Here is a 20,543-nt window from a genome sequence, read left to right as displayed (position 1 = left end):
ATATTGCCGCATCGATATTTTGTCCCAGCCGTCGTTGGAAGCGCTGTCAAAGCTACCCTGAGTCAACATCCTGTAGTCACATGACGTAAACGGTGGAACAGGAAAAACACTTCGGCCTCGTTCATCGTTCATTCCTCTTCCTATCAGGCCTGTGTGACAAAGCCTGCCCGACGGCTGTTAACACCAGCTAAATGCCAGAACTCAAACATGCCCATGCTGATCCATTTCATAAGTACGTAACGTACTACCATAGGCATGCCACAGGGCTGCACGTGATCAACCAAACGAGATCAGATCAAAGTATCATCGAGTAGAGTCTATATATATAATATATATGTTTAAATATATATATTAACCTTCATTATTACTAATCATTGGTCTGATTTTTAACTCTGTATCTGTGTGAGCTGAATAACTGCACCTGCATCAATCTGTGAGTTTGAAAGTAATCTCAAATAACGGCAGAAAAAGAACAGCCAGAGCATAAAGACTGAAACACACACACACACACACACACACACACACACACACACACAAAGCCACCCTAATGATGTGTCTACAGTCTGCTTACATGACCATTAGGCAGCTCGAGTACATGGGCAAACCGTGATATTCCAGCAGCACTTAGCAGCCGCGTGGCGCCAAGCACCAATAGTTTAGCTCACATTGTGGTGTGGGTGTTGATGGCTGTTAGCGGCTGTGTTTCATGGCTTATTCTCTCTGAGGAACACTTTATGAGATGTGGACACACAGCCTCTGAATGTGCTGCTCAATGTAGCTGAGCAGAAAAGCCATCAGAGGATAGTTTGTAATCTGTGTTAACCACAAATGTCTTCCCCCCATGTAGCATTTATTTAGGCAGCCCCACATAAAGTGTGTTTTATTATATCTGCTATTTTTGGTCCTTTGTTCCAGCTTCCTACTGCTGGTGTCAGGAACACATCTCCTTCTCTCGTCTTTCTGGACACCTGGAAATTAAACTCACTCTGTACTGAGCAATGCACACCCTACTTTCAGTGCTCCGTCAGAGCCAGAGGGCTACACTAGTACCTGGTGTATGTTCTCTCTGTGTGCTGCTCACCTGTATGTGACACTTAAACGTCTTTGAGAGTAACTTCATGCGTCCCCGGCTGATCAGAAAGCTATCCACTCTCCATAAAGCGTAGTGTAGATGCATCAAAGAACTCAAGATGGATTCAAATCTGTTTGTTCTTATAACAACAGAAAGTAGTGCACTATAACGTGTTAGCTCAGAGGAACTGCTCCGGCTCGACGTAGGAGAAAGATAGATATAAGCTGTGTCCCAGTCCAGGGGCTGCATCCTACGAAGGAGGTGGTCCACGGAGGACAAGATTAAACTTTATTAATCCCAAAGGAAATTACAGTTATCACAGGATGAGTCATTCACAGCCTGCGTAGAGCGTTAAAGCCCAACTGAAACAAGATCGTCTGGTCTACAGAGGATTTCCTGTTTACGACACCAGCTGTTCCCGCCCTTACCCAAGCGTCACCAAACACAGCTCCTGTCGCCTAGCAACAGGTAGCTAGCTGGCTAACTAGCGAGCATAACTATCGTCGAGTAAGTAAACCTATTATTTTAAAGATAATTGTTTCAAGGGCCCTTTTGCATATTTAAACGTGTAACGCTAGCTATTCGATCGAGTGGAAATTTTAAGTGTGTACCTCGGCAATGTCAGAGTCCGCCATCTCCAATCAATCAATGAATCTTGGGATACATTGGGGGAAGCATCTGAAGGAGCCTTCGACGACAGATAGTGATCGAGTGAACAGTTTTGTTCCTGTAGTGTGTGCAGAGCAATGATATGACCCAGTCAGCACACCACACACTAACAGGTTCATCCACCAACAACCAGAGTCCGACTCTCACAGCTGGAAATCTCACTAAATCTCTCGTGGTCAAACGAGACTTCAGAGTAAACAAACATGGCGGACGACGGGCAGGAAGTGATGGAAACGGCGTGACCACGGGCTGTACGTGTTACGTTATGCTTCATGTTTGCTTTTGTCGCCATGGCTGCGGTTGTCGTGCTTTCCTCTTCAGTTAGCCTGCTTCCTGATTGGCTATCGTGTGTGCTCGGCTGTCCTCAGGGGTTCCCCCCACACAACAGGATATCAGATCGTAAATATTATACTTATATCTTCGACGTTCTTCAGAGCAGATTGGGGGAAGTAAAATCACTCTAACATCCCTACCAGCTCAGGAACATCTGGAGAGATCATCTTTAGAACCATCAGGACATCATTGCTTACTTTTGTTGGAAGGAGGGAATCGGGCCAAATTTCGGTGAAATGCTGAGAAGTCAATGATAACTGTGTAAACCCAGAAGCAGGAAACGTGTCTGTGTCTCTGTGCGTAAGATGAACATCCTTCCAGGCCTTTATAGTGTGTTCAGCTCTCGGTGAGCGGCCTGTGAGGGCTCAGTTTTCTCTTTTACTCTGCTGGACTGAAGGTTAATTGTCCGCATGTTCAGGGTCAATCCTCCTCAGTCCTCCTCTTCCTGTATTGTAAAGCTAACACCCTCAAACGTTCCTCTCTTTCTCTTCCTCTCGTTCTGTTGTTCATCCTCTGGAGCTTTCATGCAGCTTCTTTCACACGCCACATTGTGCTCAGGCCTTCATTCTCTGCCCAGCATTTCATTCCGGCCCTGCTCTGCAGCTCCCTCGGCGTGAGCATGATGATTGGAAACGTTGAAAAGAGCGGGAAAATCTGGAGCTCATCATCATCATCATCTCACAGCTTTTGTCTTCTGTCTAATTTGACGGTAAAAACCGCGGAGATGAGGAAAGCCGGCCGGTCTGCAGAAACCCAACCCTGGGATGTGATGTGCACATTATGAGTTGATGCATTCTGCCCTCTCAGGCCGTTTTCCTCTCTAATCATTGAGTTGCAAATTACCACAGAGCTCTGTATACAACGTGGTTCGCAAAGCCAGTGTTGTGATGTGATTTATTGTCCCATGCTTCAGCTGTTGGCTGTAAGAAAGCCACATCAATAACACCTGTGTGTTCAGCAGAAAGCGACAAGTTAATTACAAGAACAAATGAAAGAACTTCCAGGATTTCCTCTAAAGAGAGCTCAGTTTAGGGCACCACGGGGTGCAGATCTGTGTAGATGTGGTTTATTATCAGGGCTCGTCCTGGACCAACAGGAGGCTGTCGCAGAGGAAACAGTGTTTAATTAAAGACCCTGTTTTGGGAAGCCAGAGAGAGATCATGACCGCTTTATAAAGCAGGTCTATGTTCTGTTGCTTTGTCCCTGTGACTGCTCCTGTTCCCTTTAAACCATAGAGGTGGACATTTGACGTGACACAGAGGTTTGTGCTCTACTGATCGCGAAGGTCAGCATTTGCGACAGTGGCCATGTTTTCGGTTTCTGATCCAGGAGCTGGGCTGCACGGTGGTGCAGTGGTTAGCACTGTTGCGTCACAGCTCGAAGGTCACTGGTTCAAACCTCGGGTTGGATATGGGCAGAGCTTGCATTCTCCCCATGGGTTCCCTCCGGGGTCTCCGGCTTCCTCCCACAGTACCTTGCCGTTTGCCCAATGACAGCTCGGATAGGCAGGATGGATGGATCTAGAAGCTAGTATATTCGGATGAGAGGATGGAGCTGGACAGGAGAAGTTATCATCAGTTATGTCCAAGACTGATTTATAAATTGGATAATCAACAACAGTTGATGTCGCTCAGCCACATCTCAGGTGAGATACCCGTGGAGCATGTGACAGACCCTTGATGAAACTCCTCACTGTCAGACAAAAAGAGGAACTTAAAGGGGAGTATGATGCAAATTTAAAGCGTCATAATTCACTCTGTAGCTAGTTTGCTAATTTACAGAAAAAAAACAACTCCATGTTTCTCACACTGGTGCTCTGTATAGGCCCTCATACAGCCTCTGCCTGCAACCACTCAGTCAGCTCTGTCCCTGTAAGAAACCCCGCCCCTACTGCTGAGGGGCAGAACTCAGTGTTTGTAACACAGCCACAGGAGGCGTGCTTCAGAGTTGTTGGCAGAGAGTAAAATGTCTGGAGCTCTCATCCTTTGGAAAAGTAAACACTGATGTCTTTCCTTCACAGCCAAAGAAACTTTCCAACACATTCTTATAGAACTTGACGAGCAGAGTGGTGGAGGCAGACTGAGCTGCAGGGTGGGCGTGTCCTTGAACCGAGCCAGGGGCAGGAAGTTCTGCTGTGTCTCGGTTCCTCCACTTTGTGACGTCACAAAGTGCAACGTCTGGAGAAGTCTGTCTGAAAGCAGACTGAGACTGCTTTAGCAGGAGATTACTTCAACATACTTTGACCTACAGATTTGAAACTTCACCCACGTTTAGTCTGGACATCCAGCATTGTAACGTTATATATATATATATATATATATATATATCTTCAAATGTAAAGCAGCATAATATCCCCTCTTTAATGACAGCCAGTGCAGCAGTGGAGGAAGTCAGTTAAAAGCCTTCCATGAGAGACTGACAGAAATAAGCACCATGAGAGGCGCTGTGAGTTAACAAACACTTGATAAGGAAGAAAAAGGGCAGAATAAATATGAACAGCATCAGTGTTTGGTCTGCAGCACAGCAGATGAAAGATGTGTGCATGTCTGTTCCTCTGTGAACCTCTGAAACCTGAGGTCACTCAGGACTCCTCTACAGAGGGAGCGGTCTAAAGTCAGGGTAGTGAAGGGGAATGTGAGGCATTGTGAGGCTGTTCTGTTCTCAGGTTAGAAGCGTATTATATGGTTAGGTTATTAACATTTTGAATTTCTACATACCTCAGCTAAAACACTGACTCTGCTATCTTACAGGGAGCTACCAAAGTTTAGGACTGCAGATTTCTCTCCCTATTCATCCAGCGAGGAGCACAGTGAAACACTTCCCGCAGAGCTCAGTCTGACTGACCTTTGACTCACAAAATCTCTGAGCTGAAAGATGCTGCTTCAGCAACATCGCTTCTTCTTTTTGAGCTGTCCATCAAGACCATTTTACAAGAGCATGTATTGTTTTATAACAAGGAGAAATAACAGAAAGGGAGGACTGCAGAGTGTTAATCCCAGACACACGGCCATGCGACACACTCTCCCTCCAAACGCAGCAGCTTGGTCTCTTGCATCATTGTTATGTCGTAATTGGAAAAGTATTTAAAACAAGCGTTGCAGCCGAGTTAAGAGAGTACTTTCTCTTGAAGGGAGATAAATGCCTCATGTTTTGAGTTGTATTAGAGAGAAACCTCAAAGACAAAGTACAACACGACTCAGTCCCACAGCGCAGGGTGTTGTTCCTGTAAACCAGCAGCTGCCCAGCGTTCAGCTTTTATGTTCAGTTAATGAATGAGCCACCAAGAGGCAGAGGATTTAAGCTCCCTCACACACCCTGTCTTTGTGCACTGAACATAAAACGATGAAAATAAAAACTCATTTTTGATTAATTCCATTCATTGCTGAAGAGCCCGGTCATGCTGGCATTACATCTCCAAAATTATTTGCAACTGAGAGCTTTTGTTCTCAATACGTCAGCAAGCATGAAGCATGAAGCCCTGACCACGTGTTTTAATCAGGAGATGCTGGAAGGGAATTAAAACCTTCCTATTTTAAGGGGGAGGTGTTGTAGTAAGGAGAGGTGAGCTGTAGGGGTGGGGGCAGCATGAGACCGTTTACATTATGTTTGTGTTGTTAAACATGAGTCCTGAGCTTGTGACATCTTAATGAGGCACTGATTAAATACTATGAACTGCCTGTTTGAGACCAGCTCATCAAAACACCTTTCTTGGTTCCTCAACACAAAGCATCCATCAAATGAACACGTCTATAAGTTTTACTGAGCCATAAAAACTGAGAGTCAAAAGTTTAGTTTATGTGTACTGAGTTACCTTTTAAGGCCCTTCATGTTAACCATCAGGCCAGGCGTCATAAGTGTTCACCTTTTGGATCTTTGTCATCTGCATGTGCTCATTGCTCACGCTCCAGTATGAGCTTAGCTTCTGATGTTAGCTTAAATTCATTAGAGGATAGAAAAGAGTTGTTATTTTGCCTGTTTGACGGATGTGAGTTGAAGTTATCCAATCATTATTGACTTCTGGATAAATAAACCCTGAAAGTGCACTGTTGAGTCATTTGGGCCCAACTTTCTCAGACTACTCTAAAAGAAGGGGACGTACGTACGTTTATGTGATAATTCAGATATAAGGCTAAGGCATCATATATCGTGCACACAGTTTTGCCAAACAATTACTCAAATTTCCCCAGTTTTTCTGGCTTGCAATCCTATTTTGGGATTGTAAAGCGCACCCTAAAACCTTAGCCTGGCTTTACCTGCTACCAGATGAGTCTCTTCATTATAGCTCCGTCAAATATCTGAGACAGCAGCAGCATGTTTCTCCTCCTTAACAAGTCGCTTCTACAACGACCTGTAAACCAGCATAGAGACGAGGCGACCTATGTACTCACTTCTGTCTAAACGTGGTCACTCTTTGCTCCAAAACAAAGGTGGTGACAGAAAAGGACTAAAGCTGAGGCCTGAAAACAGTCGTAAACAAACCATGTCATGGTTTGTGGCCAAGCTAAAACAAACCTGATTCTTTGAAGTCTATGAACCTGCACATCTTGTTTGCAACAGAGGACTGTTTCAAAGCTCGAGCCCGGATGTTTTCATGCCTGACAAAGACCCTTAAGAGAAACACAAAACATTGATCAGCCCATAACAACCCTGAGTAGTCCATCAGATGATAAGTAAACTGATGCATCTACAGAGCTTGACCCAAACAAAGAAGCCGATCCAGTAATGAGCTAAATTTGACGTTTGATCTTCTCAGCTTTGATCAGTTTAAGCTTTTTTAAATTTTCAGCTCTTCACTACAAAGATGAATTCATTTGGAAGAAAACTTCAGCTTCAAACTTTTGAGAGTCAAGAAATGTATAGCTCTGCAGCCTGAGCAGACTTTCGTAAAGAATTCACGTTTGCTCTGAATGGAGCAGACAGAGACAGTGCTGCTTGTCTTGCCCAGCAGTCTTCTTGCCTGAGGGCGACCAACTGGCTGTCTGGCCAGTGGTCAGGTATCTGCGAGGCCCGTGCTGGCCGCGGTGCCGGCCATGTTTACCAGATGCACTGCTCCCTCAGGTGAGCCTACTACAGCTGGCAGCTCCGGGATCCAGCCGACCCACTGGCCCTCAGCCCGAAACATGCTGGATGATGCCTGAGCCTGAGAACTGCTCAGATAAACATGTCTGTATGCACGGCGCAGAACCAACCCACCGGACAAGACAAACAATGAGTACAGATACACAGCCACATAATGCACACTTTATGCTCAGAGGCAGTCGATGGCTCTACTGCAATGAGTCGAGATGAAGACCCGCCGCTCACGTTGGCATCAATGTATCAATATCAGAATCATGAGAGACAGAGACATGTAAGTTCCCTGGAGAACACTGATGATCTAATGTTGTAACTATTCTGCACATAACAGAAAAATATAAATATGAATATAAATACAAAAATTATTGAGAAAGTGTTTCATCTTTGCCTCTTAAAAACTGAGTGAAAGGCTGTGTCTGAAACCGCATACTGCATACTACATACTGCATACTGTATCCTACATACTACATACTGCATACTGCAAACTATATACTGTATTCTACATACTACATACTACATACTGCATACTACATACTGTATACTACATACTACATACTACATACTACATACTGCATACCGCATACTGCATACTACATACTGCACACTGCATACTACATATTACATACTGCATACTGCATACTACATATTACATACTGCATACTACAAACTATATACTGTATCCTACATACTACATACTGCATACTGCAAACTATATACTGTATTCTACATACTACATACTGCAAACTATATACTGTATTCTACATACTACATACTACATACTGCATACTACATACTGCATACTACATACTGCACACTGCATACTACGTACTGTATTCTACATACTACATACTGCATACTACATACCGCATACCGCATACTACATACTGCATACTACATACTACATACTGCACACTGCAAACTATATACTGTATTCTACATACTACATACTACATACTGCATACTACATACTACATACTGCATACTACATACTGCACACTGCATACTACATACTGTATTCTACATACTACATACTGCATACTACATACCGCATACCGCATACTACATACTACATACTGCATACTACATACTACATACCGCATACTGCATACTACATACTGCATACTGCACACTGTAAACTACATACTGCATACTACATACCGCATACTACATACTGCATACTACCTGTATACTACATACTGCATACTGCATACTACCTGTATACTACATACTGCATACTGCATGTTGGCCGAATCAGTACGTATTGCTTGTATAGTATACGATTTGGAACACAGCCATACTTGGGTCATAAACTGTCATTGAAGAAATTTGATTTTCTTAATGTTTACGCTTCAGAATTGGCTGCAGGGTGCCCATTAATCCCTGCCAGTAGGCAAAACACAAAAACATAACCAATCAGGACAGCGATAGAAGAGCAACTCCTGTTCTGCAACATAAATGATCTGTTTTTGTCTTTTGCCGTTGGAGAAAGCAATGTAATGACTTACAAATTACAGCTCTGTAGGGATTCTTTCTGTAATGTTGTCAGACAGTTAGAATAACAATCTGACCCTGTCAGTGGAAACAACAAGAACTTTTAGAGGATGCACTTTGACCTGGCTCATGCTCTTTAAGCCATTTAGCCCCCAAAACATGTTAAAATACAGGCAGGTTAAAAAAATGTTGAGGCAAATACTGTACTATTTCCAAAACTATTCCCATAGAGTAAATTAAATCATACATCTGTATATACTATAACAGTTAAAATTAACCCCCCTTCAACAGCTATGGCATAAAAGTTCATCAGTAAAATTAGCATTACTACATTCTAAGAGGATAAAAGTAAATGATTTGATATCATAGTCCTCTGCAGGTTCAGCAGGTTTGTCATGCTGCTGTACAGCTGCCTTGTTTTTGTAAATCTGAGTTTCCGTGCGGATTAGAAATGAGGGAAATAAGACGAAGACGAATCTCAGGCACTTTGTCTTCTGTTTTTGTGTTCAGTTTTTAATAAATTCTATTGAATGCACTGTGAGAAAAGGGACTTTTCCACATCCCCTTCATAAGCAGCCACATTATCATAAATCCATTCCAATGAAATCCTCACCCTGCACCGACCTGCTGTATTCTTCAGCATGAGGAGGCCACCTCACCTGTTTGAATAGGAGATGATTGCTGAGTGTGTCTGCCTCGCGCAGCCAAGTGCTCTCTGAGTTTAACCCTTCAGGCTAAAGATAGATCCCCTGAGACCCTCTTCAGCTCCACTGAGTGGGCTGTTAGCTTCACTGAGCGTCTGTTTGTTTCTTTCCTCATGTCTCATGTAGAGCGCATTCCCCGGGGAGTGACTGGTTTATTATTCAACAGTCTGTACTTAGTGTATAATTAGGTCTGAACATGATACATTTCCTTTGAATGTCTCAGATTAACTCTTTATTCATTCATTTGGAGCTGTGAAATCCAGAGCGTGGTGGCTAATGATTCGTCTAAGGAGGAATTTACACATTTTTAAAGCCATATTTTTCACCTTCTTCTCGACAGTTCACGCCGTTTAGAACTGCTCTGTGAGCCCATTCAGAGACGTGAAGTAAGGCCGTGTTTAGACCAAAGGCATTTTAAAATCCTGACTGATATAATCATCAGGTTTCATACATACTTCACACATATTATCTCTACGCTCAAACATTAACACACTACAAAATCTAAGTAAGCTTGTACGACCTGATGATGTGATCGTGTAAGATCTCACATGATCTCGTGATGAAGCAGATGTTAATAGAGACTGACTATAACCTGCTGCAGTGATGATCTGCAGTAAGACAGGGTCAACACAAGCGTTCTTTTGTTCTGCAAAAACTTGCGAGGAGTTTAGATTGTACCTGTTTTCTGTTAACAGTAGCATGTTAGCTAACGTTAGCCTCAGGGCTAGAATGTTTACTGTCAGTGACTCTGTTTCCTTTTAAAGTCGAGCTGAAACGGCCTTTCGAGAGTATCTAGCTTCCGTATCGTGACGTATTTCCGAGTGAAACAGGACGTGCAGGCGGGACATATCATTAGAGGGATTTGATTTGATCGTTGAGAAGTGGGCGTAGACAGACGTTCTCTACAGCGCAGTAGCTAGCTAACTGACAGAGCGTTCTTGGTGCTCTGCGGCTAAATGTTGCAGATTGATTGGTTGAAATTGTTTGGTGCTAACTTACGTAAGCACGCGTGAAATTTAGTTTTACCGGAAGAAAAAATGATCAGATTTTGATATAAGAATACGAAGAAATTGTTTGTCTGTATTTTTTTTGGCCTATATTGTCAAATAGATGCACAATATTAACGGGGATGTGATCTAAAAGGATTAAACTGACATTTTTCATTTCACTTCGACTTAAACAATACATTTATTGATCCCCAAAGGGAAATTCATTTGTCTGGCATCTCATCTACCATTTACTTAAGAATTAAAAAGTCTGATGTCTGTGGGTACAGAAGATCTTATTATTATCTTATCATTATAATTATCTTACAAGATTTTAGACACTCTTTATATGTGTTGCTGCTCTGAAAGTACAGATGTGATCATCCTTATTTAAAATCCTAAATATCAAACATGTTGATATTACCAAGACAGCTCCAATGAGTTAGCAAGCCATTCAAAAGGTTTACATTGGATCTGTAACTGCCTCCAAATACCAGAAAAACTGTGCCGAATAATGCTACCAAAATACAGAATCTAAGACCCGCCTTACTGAAAGGAACCCTACCGAGTTAGACCTTTTGTAAAAGAGGAAGACACTCTTTAGAAACCATGTTACATTGCTGGTCACATCTCTGCAAGTTCAAAGGAATCCATCCAATAGTTTTTAAGATACTTCAATGGAAGAACAAAATGTCAACCAAAATTTGGGGCTCACCAAAGTGAGTAGGATTTCTCCCAAGGGGAACGTGAATGTCTGAGCCAACTGTCATGACACCAATGTGTGTAATTATTGAGATAATCAACGTAGCAAACAGTTTGTTTGATATCGTTCTAAAACCAATGCACAATCATCCTACGAATGTCCAACGCTCCCGAATATACCAACGTTTGTCAAGGCCCTCTTTGCATCTCATACCGACACACAAGTTAGCAACTGTTGAGCATCTCTTTTTAGTGATTGTGAAAAGGTTTGGTTAGGTTCAGGACCGAAAACTAGTTGGTTTAACGTAGGAAACTCATGTAACCGGAGTTGCTCTGGAAGTCAAATATTGCCTTAGATGAATCTAAATTAGCTAACAGTTTCTATGAATTATAGTACATCACTTTTAGTAGGCCTAAGTACCAACAGTGATAGAGAATAGCCACAGGTATTCCATCCCTGACCACGAATGTCAACAGGATTACTCTGTGGAAACATGAATGTCTGTAACAGATTCTATACCATTATTTTAGTTTAGACTAACGTCGTGGTCTGATCTCAGGGGCTACGATCAGAGCAGCAGACGACGGACATTTTATGAAGGAAAGAGTGGAACCAAAAGAGACAGGAGATGTACACACTTCTAAGGAATGAGAAAATGCCATCCCTTCTTTTATTTCCTGTGGACAGCAGTTAGGATTCCAGCCCAAAGTAGAAGTGGTTCCACACAATCTTTTCTTTTTCAGCTTTAATCTCAGACTCCTCAGAATCATGTCTCTGTTTTCATTCTGCTGCCCGGCCTGTGACTTCCTTTACAAGTATATTCTCCTTCTAACAGTATGTGTAAAGCTTGCGGTGTTTCCCCACGGGGCCGAGAGGCTCGCTGTGGGGCGATTCAATTCGAAGGGCCGACTGATTGGTTGCGAAACCTTATTTTCCAAGTATCGATTCTAGTAGCAACACGTAAAATGCAAAAACCTCAACAAGACGGATCTGCTGTCACGTCTTACAGTAGAAATCAGGCAATCAGTGTCACATACCTCCACCGGGGCCTGTATGAGCCTAATTTCACTCATTGGCCCTAAATAGTGAAAACCCCTGGGTTCATCAATCATCAATTCAAGGAGCACTCTTTAGTTAATAGTCCGTTCTTTACTCCCTGAACGGCCACTGCATTTATCTGAAAGAGGCAGCGGATACTGCCTCCATCTGACAGAGGGAGGAGACGGGAGCAATATGTTTTACTTTGATTGCTGTGTTCTCTTTGTCGCTCGGCTTGCTGCACTATAATTCCCAATTTGGTGCTGCCTGCTATCATGATGCCAAATTTAAGATTACAGCCAAGATTGACTGTCTCTGTCCCCCATGGAATACATCTGATTGGTCTATTTTGTGGAATGCAGCATGCTTCAATGTGAAAGTCAATATATCCTGAATGATATAGATAAGTAATATCTCGTGACGCATCATTTCACACAATACAGAAGTCTAGAATGTGCAGCCTTTCCAGGGCACTTAACCGAGACCTCCTTTCCAACCACCTCCTCAAAATGTTAGTTACAAGAGATACTTCATGGTGGACGTAGAGGCTCCAGGAATCTAAACAGGAGCCAGCAAACCATGAAAGTCCGGGACGACACCAAAGACCTTTTCAAGCCAGTTCACGGTTGCAGACAATTTCTGAATGTTGGAGTAAAATCAGATTCATGAGACGTAAAGTGGACATTAAGCTCAATCCAAGCTGTCTTGCCAAGTCAGTTTTTTCAGCCTTGTTGTAACAACGATAACATCAATGATGTCTAATATAATTGGGACATTGGAGTCTTGTAGATAAAAACATGGAGGGGACTCGAGGGAGGGCTGCTGTCACTGTCCTCAATGAATGTGACGCCATAGTTGGACGCTTGCTTCCGCATAGGACAGGATGGTAGCATAAGCGTGGTTAGCTGTGAGCCTGTGAAAGTTCAAAGTCATGGACTTTTTTGATATATGGAGGTGTTTGTTGTTTGTATCAGATAAGAGAGAACTTAACTGTGCAGCAGTTCAAGAACAAATTAGGAAAGAGCGCAAATATCTTTAGTGCAAACACGCGCCATCGAAAGCAAATTCAAGGATCTGATCTGATGAAGACGGGCACCTGCAGGAAATAGTTGTTTGCATAATCCTGTTTAAATTGATTTCTATTGAAAACTTAAAGTGCTAGAGCCTTCATTATTTTTCCAACAATAAGCTTCCCTCTTGTGTCACCTTGTATGTCCGTCGTTGTTGCCATGTGTGATGTAAAACAGTGTAAACTGTGGTGACATGGCAGCGGTACATCTTTGTTTACACTTTCCTGTTTGAAATGATCTAAAATAAAAGTCATAACAGCTCGAGCATAACCTACAGAGCGAACATGAGCGATATGAAACTTTTGAAGATAAGAAATTACATCACAATAAGCAAAAATCCAAACGTTGGGACTTTATTTCTATTGCAGATGAAACAATCAAAGCTCCTGTAACCTGTTGTTGCCCTGGACGGGCCGTCATGGCGGTCACTGCAACACTTATATAGCAGCTACGGTGATACGTTTACGTTGTCACTCACACGTCGTATCATTGGAAAGATTCTTGAGATTCGATTGATATAAACCATTAACAGATTCAATCCCCACAGCGGGCGCGGTCAACGCCATCGATAAACAAACAATTACAAAATTGACGCAAGTCACCGATGGCGATGATATAATCCACTTAAATATTTATTTACAATCAACGTTTCCTTTTTTCCATTTACCATAAAATGCCAACACCAATGTAGACGTTGGTGGACCATTTCCATTGCAGAGTTCAAAGGGTTAAATTGGCCCTGCCTATTAATGTTAACCTATTACACACCAGCTGACACATATCTTCTCTCTCTTCTTCAGGTCACGAGTGCCCATGCCTCAAAGTCGGACATTGTCAAGTCAGGAAGCCCCAAATCCACACTAAAGCATATATGGACAGAAAGCAGTAAGGATATGTCCATCAGTAGGCTGCTGTCACAGACTCTACAAGGCAAAGAGAACAGCACAGCCTTGGACCTTCGCTATGACACTCCAGAGCCCTACTCTGAGCAGGACCTGTGGGACTGGCTGAGGAACTCCACAGACTTGCAGGACTCGCGGCCGCGGGCCAAACGGCGGCCGATGGTCAAGACGGGGAAGTTCAAGAAGATGTTCGGCTGGGGGGACTTCCACTCGAACATCAAGACGGTCAAACTCAACCTGCTGATCACCGGGAAGATCGTGGACCACGGCAACGGCACCTTCAGTGTCTACTTCCGCCACAACTCCACAGGCCAAGGCAACGTGTCCGTCAGCTTGGTCCCACCAACCAAGATAGTCGAGTTTGACGTGGCCGCGCAGCAGTCAGTCATCGACGCCAAGGACTCAAAGTCCTTCAACTGCCGCATCGAGTACGAGAAGGTCGAGAAGGGCGCCAAGAACACGCTCTGCAACTTTGACCCGTCCAAGACCTGCTACCAGGAGCAGACCCAGAGCCACGTCTCCTGGCTCTGCTCCAAACCTTTCAAAGTCATCTGCATCTTCATTTCCTTCTACAGCACCGACTACAAACTGGTGCAGAAAGTGTGCCCGGACTACAACTACCACAGTGACACTCCCTACTTCCCCTCCGGCTGACGTTCCCACACACTCACATACAGAAAGGTGGACGATTGAAGCACAGACTGGGGCTTCTACCCACACCAGAGAAATGTGTATGTTAGCCGTAATATCCCTGAACATGTCCATACCAGAGTGTCAACTCCTTTTCCCAATTTAATCTTCTGAGTTTTGCAGAGACGGCGTTTATGTTTAAGTGTCGAGGTGGTTTTTAGGACTACATTATGTTTTTAAATGTGATTATTATCAGTTAGAAATGTGTTCCTTAATTCTGTTTGGTCCCTGTTGAGCCACGCGTAGATAGCAGGGGCTTATTAGTACTTCTGGGACTGTTATCAATATTTAACTTTGCCCTTTTTGTTGTTTGCTTTTTGTTGAGTTCAAACTTTTTTTCCACCTCGTGTTGATGACTTTGTTTTCCTCTTGAAGCGATAATGCATTCTCTCTCTGGACAACAACACATGGACTGTTTGCCCCTGCTGTGCTATTAACGCTCTGCAGTTTATCCTGCATAACTGGAAAATAAAATCAAGTCATTTAAAAAAGAATAAAAAAATTTAATCCTCAGATATTTCTACCCAACCTGCAAGGCAGCTGAAGAGGACAGTGAAGACTCCAGTGTGATGCTCTGAGAGACGTGAGGCGGTCGTACCTGAGAGGGGTAAATGAGCTGAAGCTGAGTGGGCTTCTTCCTCTCGTGTGTCGACGCACTGTCGATCTTCAGCTGTCGTCAGAGTGTTCCTGCTACTGCAGCTAGTTGTCGAGTTCGTCTGGTGATTGGTTCATTCTCGGCTGATTGAATGTCTGATCGCCTGACTGATTGATCAGTTGGTGGTTTGTGGGGGATGGGGCTTGCTCATTGTCACTTAATATATCAAATGTAATGTATTGAATTCTATATCTTAGAGCCTAATTTGTATGAATGGTTTGTATTGTAAATAGTTTACCCAAACTGCGCTGCTTCTGTACATGCCCCCCCATGAGCTGTGTGTTCCCCTCTCGTTCACTCCATTTATGCTCGTTCTTGGTTCCTCTAACAAAGAAAATGATGTTGCTGCCCTAGTTGTGAATTTCATGAAAACAGCAATCCTGTACAGAAGCTGTAAAACTGACTAAATATATTAAAGTATTCCTTGGAAGTTTCTTTATTGGGGGGTGGGCCGGGTGGGGTTTGGAGATGTACAAATGAATTAAAGAAGACAGTAAATTTTATCAATTGAATGTTGGTTTGTGTGAGTTCTTCCTGTCAGTCTTACTGGGAAAAATTATAATTTGTTGAAGTACTGTTACATATGCAGCATGTTCTCGCCCCCAACTCATCAACAGCAGTTTGGTCAAGTAACACTGTGGATCCCTCTCTAGCATCACTGGATAATCTTAGGTCGTTTCTTAACCAAAGAAAGTCTTAGTGACTCAACTGCAACCATTTCTCAACATTCATAGTAGAACTCTGGTTCAATTGGATTGCGCCTGGATCCCATACGATCCGTGTCCGGCGCGTTCCGTCTGCGCCGCGGTTCTGGTCCGTCAGACGGCGCGAGCCTTCGCCCACAGGAAGCGTGTCCGATCCGCAGCGCAGCGGCGCGCTGGCCCAAGCAGCTGGATTTGCAAGATCACAAGATCGAGGAGGTTGATCATCTGCTCATCTGGAGATCATTCCCTGATTTTTGTGCTTCTACCATGGCTGAGTACAGCACTTTATTAAAAGTGTTCTTTTTTCAGTGTGTTGTTGTTGTGAAAACGGAAAAAAGGGGAGTCTGTACCGGTCTGTACATGGTGTTTTATTTTGAAATGACCGGATGCTGTGTGCTGTTTTCGTGTGTGACTTCCTGTTCGGAACGACCTGCTCTGTTCAGCTTGACGCGCGCTCGAGGCGACCTCTGTCAGAAATAGACCAAGCGCGTCTCTTCAGCGGAGAGACGCTTCTGGGGCGCACCGGAGACGGACTGCGGCGCGTGCTGTGGAATCACGAGCATTGACTTTTATGGGCGTGATCGACTCCGGAGGTCACGCCGCACACGGAAAGCGCCGGAGACGGATCCTGTGGAATTTGAGGGTTATGCTCATATATTCTCGATCAGTCGACTGCTTTATTACGAAAGTCTACCCAGATGTTGCTTATTTATTTTAGCTAACTTGACTGCAGATCCCTACACTTGCCAAATGGATACCAGCAGGTTACCTAGAACCTCATATTGGAAGCTAACGACCACAGGCCAAGCTGCTGCGTTTAGGTAGTTGGGAATGAGAACATGTTGGTGTTGATGGTTAGAACAAACCTCGTCACCTTCACATCCTGACACTGGTAGAATTCATTTCACCACAATATGTATATTTTTTCTTGAAGCGGAAGAAATGACTGATTAATTACTTGGTGTGTGTTTTGACGCAGCACACAGCCTCCACATGTCTCCTGTGTATAGAGCACAAACAGAGAGTCTGTAAACAGTCTGTGCACGGCGTCACGTTGCCTCCACAGTAAGAGGAACACATAAGCTCCATGCCTGACTATAATTACTTCTTGGATCTTCCTCTGATTCTGCACCATGTGTGATCGAGCAGATTTCCGAATAACGGCGCGTGCCAGAAAGTTGGACACATAGAGGTGAACTTGTATCTGGGTCCCTGGGAGATGTGGAGATTGGGATGCGAGACTGATAGCGTCTGCTCTGGGACTCCACAGTGGCACCTGCCATCGAATCCTCCGGCTCGGCAGTTAGGATCAGCAGTCGGCTTTAAACAGATTAGGGGCTCTGGGGGAGGGAAATCCGCTGCCTTTAGCTGGCTCACAACTTATCAGTAATTAAAGTGGATGCCAGGTTTGTGTGTTCATTGGCGGTCCGCAGAGTGCTTTTAGAGCTGTCCTCATTAAGGAGCTGCCTCCAAAAGTTTGCCCTCAATGCTCACTTTTAACAAGCCAGCAGGGAGTTCAGAGAATGTGGCTAAATAGCATCAGTGTAGAAGCAAACACACACAAGACAGTACCAGACAATTTGTTTACAATGAACAAAATGTTGTGTTTAACTTAGAAGAAGTGAGGACTAATAGGGGACAGATAGATTTCACATGGACACGGACAGATTTCGTACAAGTGATAAATAAGCAGCTAAAGAAAAGAAAACACATCGTTGGCAGATTAAGATGGTTTTTAAATATAAAAAGTACAAAAAGTAATAAAATACAGATTCTACTCACAAACTGTCGCGCTGATCTTTCCTTACATGTTACGTTTACGTTCTTACACCTAGGCCCAACTGCCTTCTGTTCACCTGTGACCTACAAACACCTGACTTCATCATGTGTGAATTACCCAACACGATACACACCTGAGGGGTCATATAAATCTGTCCATCAATATATACACAAAACTACACAGAACATAAGATAATAATAATAATAATAATAATAATAACTTTATTTTAGGGCTGTCAAAGTTAATGCGTTAACGCGCCGCGGCAAAATGTATGTCGTGGAAACACTGCCGGTGGTAACTCAGTTTTGTCTTGTCCAGAGAACCATCGAGCAGGGCTTTGAGGCTGAACTTGACATTTAAAAGTTTGTTTCTGCATGCTATCCACAACATTGCGGCTGCATCGCTTCCTGATTTCTCAAACCACGGGGCGGGCGGAGGGTCATAATAATAGAACGTGCGTGCGTTAATCGCGCGTTAAAATAATTAGTGCTGTTAAAGGGAATGTGCGTTAACTTTGACAGCCCTAATTGTTACATGTCTGGGGTTCTAAGTTACTGATGGGTACAAAGAGTTTTAGAATTGCTCCATTAGATTGCGTCAACAAACGGCCACAAAAGAGGCTGTAATGGCTGCAACGTAATCCTTCAGGGCAAATGTGCCTGGTCTATATATGTCCACTAAAAGTTCTCAATTTTCCACTGACAGGCTCAGATTGTTATTCTGAGTGTCTGACAACATTACAGAAAGGATCCCTGCAGAGAGAGACCTTTAGTTAAGGTAAAGTTTAATCAGAAACAAACGATATACAGCAGGAAAAAATCTAGACTCCAAATGTTCCTTAAATCAGCATCTCTCTCTTCATGTCATGGCCACCCAATCCAGATGTGAACCATTAAAACCTCCTGAATGTGATCAAGAGGAAGACGGACGGTCACAAGAACATCGAACAAAGCCGAGCTGCTCCAAGAGCGGCCTAACGTCACCCAGCAGCACTGAGACAGACCGGAGGAGAGCACGCAGAGAAGTGATTACAGAGCAGGTCATTCCACCAGATACTGAGTTTAAACATCAGTATTCTGTTTCTTAACCAGTCGTCATTTTCTGCATTTAGAAGAGCTCAATGGGACTATTTAGTTTGAAAGTAAGAGAAATGTTGTTCACAAAAAAACAAAAGTTCATTTCACACAAACACAAACCTGTAAACAGACGAACCAGAGAAAACTGATTTTTGCAGTGGTCTCCATCGACAAAAAGAGTACCTTTACCTGGCAGGACACTGTGTTTGCTGGTCTTTTGTTGCCTTGATTGGTTAGTTAGTTTGTGTTATGGTGTGATGTTTTAAATGGTGAGTTTGGAGATATCCATTTTTCCAGTAACATGAAAATACCCTGTGAGGTTATTTTTTTGTGGCGTAAAACAACAAGACCATTGTCTTGTTGTGTAGTTTAAAAGCAATATTTCTAACAGTTGGTTTCCTATCTGTTAGAATGTAACCTGAATGGACGCTCTGTTTGTCCACTTTAATCCTAATAAGGCAGTAAGTACAGCTTATTATCATGAACTACAGTGTGAACCGCTCTCATATAACACACCTGTTTAATGCGCCTCATCGGTCCTGTTCTGCCGGCTCAGGTTGTTTCATTCACATGTTTTATAATTAAGAGAAACAACGAGTGTTTATTATTGGTCCTGCCACTTGAACATTTTAGACCCACTCAGTGTCCCACTCAGCGGCGTGATGAATGCCTGTAATAACTGCACATCTGATATGCAGCCTGGCGCGCTCTTGTTCACGATAAGGGTTCTTCCCATGAGAAGACGTATCTGTGAAATCAGGCCATCAGAACAATGAGTTTGGGATCCTGCCCACATTAAGCCATCTTTGCCAATCCCATTCTGACCTAAACCGCGCTTTTCCCCGAACAGAATTTCTGCTTTAATCAAAAGCGGAATGGAAAAAGGACCCGGCGTGCCTCTGGGATATTTTTCCATTAACCATTTTGACACATGACTGACTGTGGGGGATTATTGGTTTTTGAAGAACTATTAACAGCTGTACATTTGCATTTTAATACAGTTCTCCTCAACTTACTAATGCAATTTGCTTCTCAGCTTTGTTGCCACCACATTCCTTCAGCGATTCAGACTAACAGCAGAAAGCCCTCCAGCTTTAATCACTTTAATTGCCATGAAATATTAGTTTGCATTAATCACTCCTGAATCTTCACAATTAGACACCGGCCATTACAAGTCCTCTCCAAACTGTTGTTTGTCGCTCCCCGCAAGGATCCACATGGAATTCTAAGTGGCACCAAAGGTTCATCCGGGGTCAGGAGAGATGTTTACTTCATTAAATTGTTTCTCTCGCTCTCTGCAGGCTTCTTCTGTTGTTTTTAGAGAAGCTGCTGAGGAGAATTTCCAAACAGAAATACCCGAAAGAGAACATTGTTTCAGCTGAGACAGACATTAAAATTCACCAATGAGGAAAAATAGAAATATTAATACAATAATAATTCCAATTTCCTATTTCCATTCCCCGTCTCTGGCATGAATTGGCAGGTGAAAAGGTTCTTTGAAGCTCTCTGATAGAGGTCCCTGAAGGTCTCTCCACCACTGTGAAAAGTTCCACTAGATTAGTCATTCAGATGTCTTCTTGCAGCTCTCAGGTTT

At 43.3% G+C, this 20,543-nt stretch overlaps 1 protein-coding gene across 1 annotated transcript in view; it reads left to right on the top strand.

Annotated features, from left to right (window-relative positions):
- The window catches only part of nxph1 (neurexophilin 1), a 54,037-nt gene extending 38,167 nt beyond the window's left edge, over positions 1 to 15,870 (top strand). The window contains exon 2 of the mRNA XM_069681379.1: positions 13,943 to 15,870. Within this exon, the coding sequence (XP_069537480.1) occupies positions 13,943 to 14,698 (756 nt within the window). The 3' untranslated portion in view covers positions 14,699 to 15,870. The remainder of the gene's footprint in view (positions 1 to 13,942) is intronic.
- Positions 15,871 to 20,543: the final 4,673 nt, after the last annotated feature.

Source organism: Semicossyphus pulcher, unplaced genomic scaffold (assembly GCF_022749685.1).
Source record: "Semicossyphus pulcher isolate SPU_LCO1_2020_fin unplaced genomic scaffold, fSemPul1.0.p SCAF_5, whole genome shotgun sequence".
NCBI lineage: Eukaryota > Metazoa > Chordata > Actinopteri > Labriformes > Labridae > Semicossyphus > Semicossyphus pulcher.
This window is presented reverse-complemented; position numbering and strand designations above follow the sequence as displayed.